This window comes from Oncorhynchus clarkii, chromosome 2 (assembly GCF_045791955.1).
Source record: "Oncorhynchus clarkii lewisi isolate Uvic-CL-2024 chromosome 2, UVic_Ocla_1.0, whole genome shotgun sequence".
Taxonomy (NCBI): Eukaryota; Metazoa; Chordata; class Actinopteri; order Salmoniformes; family Salmonidae; genus Oncorhynchus; species Oncorhynchus clarkii.
In genome coordinates, this window is record NC_092148.1 from 11,562,440 (window position 1) to 11,571,015 (window position 8,576).

At 44.7% G+C, this 8,576-nt stretch overlaps 2 protein-coding genes across 3 annotated transcripts in view; one reads left to right on the plus strand and one right to left on the minus strand.

Moving 5' to 3' along the window:
• LOC139421213 (uncharacterized) overlaps nt 1-8,576 on the minus strand; it is a 1,124,809-nt gene that overhangs the window by 1,111,519 nt on the left and 4,714 nt on the right. The window contains exons 5-6 of one of the 2 annotated variants that reach the window (XR_011635601.1): nt 8,484-8,576; nt 4,269-8,397 (exon numbers count right to left, since the gene is read on the minus strand). The exon at nt 8,484-8,576 is cut by the window's right edge and continues 88 nt beyond it. Coding sequence is in view for 1 of the 2 variants with exons in the window: in XM_071171884.1 (XP_071027985.1) it covers nt 7,831-8,397; nt 8,484-8,576 (660 nt within the window). In the remaining variant the exon portion in view is untranslated. Of the gene's footprint in view, nt 1-4,072; nt 8,398-8,483 lie in introns of those variants that run through there. The other variant, XM_071171884.1, reaches the window with a different exon arrangement.
• Nucleotides 599-1,456, plus strand: LOC139419117 (Kruppel-like factor 18). Its single transcript, XM_071169057.1, has one exon. The coding sequence runs from the start codon at nt 599-601 to the stop codon at nt 1,454-1,456; it is 858 nt and encodes a 285-aa protein (XP_071025158.1).

Consider the following 8,576-nt stretch of genomic DNA (forward strand, 5'->3'; position numbering starts at 1 on the left):
ATACACAAAGAGAGAGATCTACATACATGGCATTTACAAAGAGATTGTGCTACTGAAATCTATCAAGAACAGCTATCTACCAACATGGCATTACAAAGATTGAGCTCTCCTGAAATCTACCAAGAACAGCTATCTACCAACATGGCATTACAAAGATTGAGCTCTCCTGAAATCTACCAAGAACAGCTATCTACCAACATGGGATTACAAAGATTGAGCTCTTGAACAAACAAATGATGGGGTTTTTAAACCATGGGGAAGGAACTGTGATAGGGTAGGAAACAGGAGGAGGTGTGTCTTCTGATTGATGGGTTGATTGTTGACTGATTGGGGAGTGATGATTTTCACCTGTGAGGGGAGAATGAGAGAAAAGAAACACACACACACACACAGGATACACACACAGGATAACTGTATCCGTAACGGCATACAACTTTCCCTGACATCGCAATATAATAATTTTCGATTTACCTGATATCTTCAGATGGCTGGTATTCGATGTCTGCGGAGGTGTTGTCTTCTAGCCAAGATATGAAATGTAATCATAATTGACTGTAGCGCATATAAAGCACACACAACAGCTACCGGTGGTTTCATGATGACTGACAACACAACAGCTACCGGCGGTTCCATGATGACTGACAACACAACAGCTACCGGTGGTTTCATGATGACTGACAACACAACAGCTACCGGCGGTTCCATGATGACTGACAACATAACAGCTACCGGCGGTTCCATGATGACTGACAACACAACAGCTACCGGTGGTTCCATGATGACTGACAACACAACAGTGACCGGTGGTTCCATGATGACTGACAACACAACAGCTACCGGTGGTTCCATTATGACTGACAACACAACAGCTACCGGCGGTTCCATGATGACTGACAACACAACAGCTACCGGTGGTTCCATGATGACTGACAACACAACAGCGACCGGTGGTTTCATGATGACTGACAACACAACAGCTACCGGTGGTTTCATGATGACTGACAACACAACAGCTACCGGTGGTTCCATGATGACTGACAACACAACAGCTACCGGTGGTTCCATGATGACTGACAACACAACAGCTACCGGTGGTTCCATGATGACTGACAACACAACAGCTACCGGTGGTTCCATGATGACTGACAACACAACAGCGACCGGTGGTTCCATGATGACTGACAACACAACAGCTACCGGTGGTTCCATTATGACTGACAATACAACAGCTACCGGCGGTTCCATGATGACTGACAACACAACAGCTACCGGTGGTTCCATGATGACTGACAACACAACAGCGACCGGTGGTTTCATGATGACTGACAACACAACAGCTACCGGTGGTTTCATGATGACTGACAACACAACAGCTACCGGTGGTTCCATGATGACTGACAACACAACAGCTACCGGTGGTTCCATGATGACTGACAACACAACAGTGGTTCCATGATGACTGACAACACAACAGCGACCGGTGGTTCCATGATGACTGACAACACAACAGCTACCGGTGGTTTCATGATGACTGATAACACAACAGCTACCGGTGGTTCCATGATGACTGACAACACAACAGCTACCGGTGGTTCCATGTTAACTGACAACACAACCGTGGGACTGACGAATTTCCGGGCAAGGGCGGTCCATTTAAAATGTATTCATTCCTCATGCCCTGCAAGTGTGAACTCATCAGACGTCATGATTCATCATCAGAAGTGTCCACTTAATTTGAAGCCTGATTGGAGAGGGTGTGTCTTTTAAGTGTTTGTAATGCAGCCATGGCCAAAGTCATGTCATGTTCCATCAGTTTCACAGTTGACTATCTCTGATCATGTGTCCACAGTGAGTGTTTATGTATTTTCAGTTCTTCAGAGCATCTGGGATAGCATATGTGTGTCTTTAGGCAGACATATTTTAATTTGGAGGGGTACCTCATCTGATTTAGGTGTGTGTGTGTATCCAGCATCCTCCTCCAGACTGCTAGGATGTAACTCGTACAGTATATGTACAGTATTAACACTTTTGACTTGCCTCCTTCGATCCCCCTCTGAGAGGATAACGCCACACACACACACGCGCACGCACGCACGCACGCACACACACCTCAATCAGATTAGGTAGAAATATGTATGCATCCAGCAGATCCATCAGTGTAGTGTTATGTAACTGTACAATGAAAGTAGTAGATTTCATGTTAATGTCATGTAGTAAACAAGCACATAGATTACGTAGTAGAGGAGGCAGGCCAGGCAGCAGCTGGGAGGAGGATAACCCCCCCCCCCCCCCCCTCTTAAGATTACCGAGGCTCAGTCTAATAACAGACCCATTTCTCACTCCCTGTTACCCCCCTTTCTCTCTCTTTCCTCCCTTCCCCTTTCCGAAATGTACAAACTCTAAATCCACACCCCATCGAGTCACATCTGCTCCCTCAGTGCTGTAAACTACTCTTTAGGACTACCCAACATACCAACACACTCTAACCCAACATACCAACACACTCTAACCCAACATACCAACACACTCTAACCCAACATACCAACACACTCTAACCCAACATACCAACACACTCTAACCCAACATACCAACACACTCTAACCCACCATACCAACACACTCTAACCCAACATACCAACACACTCTAACCCAACATACCAACACACTCTAACCCAACATACAACACACTCTAACCCAACATACAACACACTCTAACCCAGCATACCAACACACTCTAACCCAGCATACCAACACACTCTAAACCAGCATACCAACACACTCTAACCCAACATACCAACACACTCTAACCCAGCATACCAACACACTCCAACCCAGCATACCAACACACTCTAACCCAGCATACCAACACACTCTAACCCAACATACCAACACACTCTAACCCAGCATACAACACACTCTAACCCAACATACCAACACACTCTAACCCACATACCAACACACTCTAATCCAACATACCAACACACTCTAACCCAACATACAACACACTCTAACCCAACATACAACACACTCTAACCCAGCATACCAACACACTCTAACCCAACATACCAACACACTCTAACCCAACATACCAACACACTCTAACCCAGCATACCAACACACTCCAACCCAGCATACCAACACACTCTAACCCAGCATACCAACACACTCTAACCCAACATACCAACACACTCTAACCCAGCATACAACACACTCTAACCCAACATACCAACACACTCTAACCCAACATACCAACACACTCTAACCCAGCATACCAACACACTCTAACCCAACATACCAACACACTCTAACCCAACATACAACACACTCTAAACCAACACAGTCTAACCCAACATACCAACACACTCTAACCCAGCATACCAATACACTCTAACCCAACATACCTACACTCTAACCCAACATACCAACACACTCTAACCCAACATACCAACACACTCTAACCCAACATACCAACACACTCTAACTGAACATACCAACACACTCTAACCCAACACACTCTAACCCAACATACCAACACTCTAACCCAACATACAACACACTCTAAACCAACACAGTCTAACCCAACATACCAACACACTCTAACCCAGCATACCAATACACTCTAACCCAACATCTAACCCAACATACCAACACACTCTAACCCAACATACCAACACACTCTAACTGAACATACCAACACACTCTAACCCAACACACTCTAACCCAACATACCAACACTCTAACCCAACATACCAACACACTCTAACCCAACATACAACACACTCTAACCCAACATACCAACACACTCTAACCCAACATACCAACACACTCTAACCCAACATACCAACACACTCTAACCCAACATACCAACACACTCTAACCCAACATACAACACACTCTAACTCAACATACCAACACACTCTAACCCAGCATACCAACACACTCTAACCCAACATACAACACACTCTAACCCAACACACTCGAACCCAACATACCAACACACTCTAACCCAACACACTCTAACCCAACATACCAACACCCATGCATACACACATAACAGAGAACACAAAAAATTAATCTTCAAAAGTTTCATTTATTAAAAGATTTTATTTTTGTGTCATCAATGTAAAAAGTACTCCGAAGAGTAACACAGAGTGACAGCAGAGTAAGAGTGAGAAACAGAGAAATAGTGAGAGAGAAGGTAAGAGAGGGAGAGAAAGAGATGAACAGATATGAGAGAAAGGGAGGAGGGCAAAAGTAGTAGAATGTGGCAGAGAAGGAGGGAGGAGTTGAGAGAGGGGGAGGAGGGAGGGCGGAGGATAGAGAGGAGGAGGGAGGGAGGAGTAGAGGGTTGGAGGGAGGAGTAGAGAGAGGGGGAGGAGTGAGGGAGGAGGATAGAGAGGAGCAGAAGGGAGGGCGGAGGATAGAGAGGGGGAGGAGTAGAGGGGGTGAGTACAGCATCTACTAAGATATAAAAAGGCAGTTGAAATAAACAAGACATATTATTTCTGACCAATCAGCGGTGGTCTCTGCAGTAGAAAACATACATGGAAAAGAGATCACAAAAATCTGTGCAATCAGTTTCTCTGTCACAAAACAGCTGTATAAAAAAACACAAGTAGGAAGAAGTGGCCCTTAACCACAGGCCCGGGATCAGGTGTGTTTTCAACCCCTAATGGTAAAAGTTAGGATTTGGGGTAGGACAAATCTGATCATAGACCTGTGGTTAAGAGCAACTTATACCTCAAGCATAAAAACATCCCCCAGCCCCAAGTAAAGACAGTAGGTAGGTAACATGGAGGCTACCAGTGATTGTGTGTTCAGTTGTGGCTCTCCTTGGAGAAAGCTATAGGGAGTATGGATGCAACCATATGAACTTGTTTTAGCAGTGCTTTACTGGAAGCTCTGCATATAAACAGTTGATTAAGTATAAGTAAACTCTTTGTAAACCCTGTATCGTGTATTTCCTCTGGAGCTCAGTTGGTAGAGCATGGTGCTTGCAATGCCAGGACAGTGGGTTTGATTCCAGGGACCACCCATATGTGAAAATGTATGCACGAACGACTGACTGTAAGTCGCTTTGGATAAAAAGCGTCTGCTGAATGGCATATGTGTCATTAGTAAATACATGTGTATTAATGATTTGTTATGAGGAATATTTCAATCATGTTTTAGTCCTATTATGTATAGCAGCTTACGATGATGGTGCAAAATAAATATTCATACTGTCTCCCTTTTAGCTCCGATCCTCACGTTTTTCAGGTTTGACGAGCGCCAAGAAGCACCCAGGAGATAGCAAGCGCTGATCATATCCTCCAGTCAGACCTACATAATCAACTATAAAATACACACAGGAGATAGCAAGCGCTGATCATATCCTCCAGTCAGACCTACATAATCAACTATAAAATACACCCAGGAGATAGCAAGCACTGATCATATCCTCCAGTCAGACCTACATAATCAACTATAAAATACACACAGGAGATAGCAAGCGCTGATCATATCCTCCAGTCAGACCTATATAATCAACTATAAAATACACACAGGAGATAGCAAGCGCTGATCATATCCTCCAGTCAGACCTACATAATCAACTATAAAATACACCCAGGAGAAGAGGCAACTGTCAATCTAAAAACGGAAATAAATTAGCCACTGTCGTTAGTTCATAGAAGACTACGATGTATATGTATAGAATACTATTGTGTTGTACACATGACCACTGCACAGCTTGGAGTAGAGGTTGCCTTGCTGTTGTGGGATCTGTAGGTAGCTAGTTTTGCCCAACAGACCCCTGGAAGCCAGATAAGAGATTGAAGGCAGGAATTAGGCGTTGTGTACTGTGTTATTCGACTGATTGTGCACTGTGCTATTAAGAAAGACAAGCAAACTATCAAAATGCAGTAGAAAATGCTTTGAAAGAATAAAATGCTTTGTTTTTTTGTACACATCCTATTTGGTAAAGGCACAAAAGTCCAATCATCCCCCCCAAAATGTGTCCCATCATAACAGTAAAAACCACAAACAAACCGCTGTACAGCAACTTTCCCAAGAGCATCAGTCAACCAATCGGTCAACCAATTGTAAGTTGAAAGAGAAACACAGCTGCCAATGAATAAATAAAGGTCATAAATAAATGCAGCGTTGTCAAGTCAACGTGTGAATAAATAAACAGGATGTCTGTCTCTGTCTGTCTGTGAGTGGACTCTTCTCTCAGGGTGGTCTTTAGAGTCTCTCACTGAGCCATTTAAAGGATTAAGTTGTCCCTAGAAGCTGATCTAAGGTCTGTTTGGTATTCTATCCCCTACCGGTTAGGCCATTGAAATGTGATTTACTGTTTAACGGATAACCCGCTTCACATTTCTCCACACAGAATAAAACCCAGTTGTGGTTCATTCGTTTCACAGTCATAATTGATCTTCACCCAAAACACCTTGCATTCGTCTTCACAAACAGATTGTGTCATGTTGACGGATTGACATTGAATAGATTCTAAACCTCTTTAGACTTCAGTAGAGGTCCCTGCCACGTCCTCTTAGATGTTATTCAGCTCTAGAGGTCATTCAGTAGTCTAATGATTATTCCTCACTTCTATCCGTAATGCCTTGGTCTATTGAACTGTCTGTCTGCTGTTATTCACTGGAAGCATCATCTCTGAGGAGATTCCTCCTGGAATATCATTCCAGGAATATAACTATCTTTAATCCCCAAATCTTATTCCACCTGTCCTTCTAACCATCCTCTCCTCGTCACATCTCACCTCCACCCACCTGAAACCCAAATATCCCTAAGCCAACAGTGTTTCGATGAAGTTTGCATAGTGGCATTTACCTTTTCTTAAGTGGAGTAAGAGAGTATACCATTCGGTCAATCAGAGATCCAATATTCTATAAACAAGCGATGGGCTCTAAGAGGTGCTTACCAACCTTCCAATCTACAACCACTATTTGTGCAAAAAAATCTGATTGTTATGGAACTGTGATTATAATTCACAAGGACACATTCTGCCCTCGTTGTAATAACTGTAGTCTCTCAGATATCATTTTCATTAATGGTCCTAATTGCGTTTAGGTAGTTGCAAAAGATCCATCATTAAGGAAACTCATCAGCACCTAAACCCATGGCTGCAGTCCAAATTCAAATTAGAGAGTGATGATCGGAGGCAACATCCTTAGTGGAAATCTGGAAGTTGAGCTTAAAAACAACCAACTTAAAGCTATTCATGCATCTAGCAAGCTAACATAGCTAGCTAGCTAAAGTTCTCCATAGCTGGCTAGCTAGTTTTTTAGTTTGGTCATTTATTGCAATACATTTCAGAATTCCCCAAAATATGTTTATGAAGCTAGCTAGGTTTTATAGGCTCCTCACTACGAGACTAAGCCAATTTGGCAACGCTAAAATCAATGTCATATATATATATAGCAAGCTAGAATCATCATTTTGTCTGACAGGCCGAAAATGCAGCCGTGATGAGTGAACGTGACATTCGCGGCCACCGGAGTATGATACATGACTACAATTTGCATTGAATTGTGGGTCATATAAACCCCGCAAGTGATCAAAGTTCTTCACTCGCTCCCTCGAGCTAAATCGAGGGCCGAGGGGGCAACGTTAGTGAATTGGACCTCCACTTAAGATGGCAATCAAATTGCATCCGGTTTCAAAGGGGATTCCCCCAAGGGAGAGTGGCTAGTACGAGGGCTGAGGGGCTAAACATAAAGTGTTTGGACTGCAGACCATTTCTACCCCTGACTCTCCCTATCACAGCAGCTTTAGCATGTTGACGTAGTCACACTAGCCTGCTGGGCGGAGTGTGCTCAGTGCATCAGGTCTATAAAGGGGCGGGGTTAACCCTGCTCTTACACTCCCCCCTTTTCAAAGGCTTTGCCGTGATTGAATGAGCCTGGACCCGCCCCTGACAGGTCTTTACAGTCTTTTTCCCAGTCTTCCCGGCAACAGGCTGGCTTTGGCACCCGATTGGCTGCTGCTGGCTTTGGAGGTTGTTGAAGGGCGTGGTGGAAGAGATTACGCTGTCCTGCATGGCTGGACTGCCCCTGGTGGTGGGAGGTGGCATGACAGGCAGCAGCTGTTTCCCCTCCATTGGTTTCCAGGGGGAAAGGATGGGCACTCCAAGGACCGAGGTGGGACCGGGCTCAGAACAGAGCCCTGCTTTGTTGCTTGATGATTCTCCCTCTCTCTCTTTGCTGTCCTCATCTTCCTTTCTCTCATTCTCTTGGTCGATGGTGGGGTCCTGGGGGTGTGGGGGTACCCCTGAAGTTGCAGAGGGGACGTCTCCCCCCTCCTTCCTCCTCTCCTCTCCAACACCGGCGTTCAGCCTCTTAAAGAGTACAGGAGGGGGGGTGTCAGAGTCTGTGTCTGACCAACTCAGTCTGCGCTTCTGGAGAGAGACAGAGAGAATGTTGTCAGCCACAACTTATCAACATATTATTGTGTGTGCGCGCGTGAGTGTTTGTGTATTCTTACCTTCACAGGGATGTGCGACTGGTCTCTGTGCCTGTGTGGGGGGGTGCTGCTGGGGCTGTCCCGGGGGGAGAGGTGAGGGGAGAAGAGGGTAGG

Bases quoted from the DNA above. Each gene is read 5' to 3' on its own strand.
- LOC139419117 (XM_071169057.1), top strand. From the start codon at position 599: ATGACTGACAACACAACAGCTACCGGCGGTTCCATGATGACTGACAAC.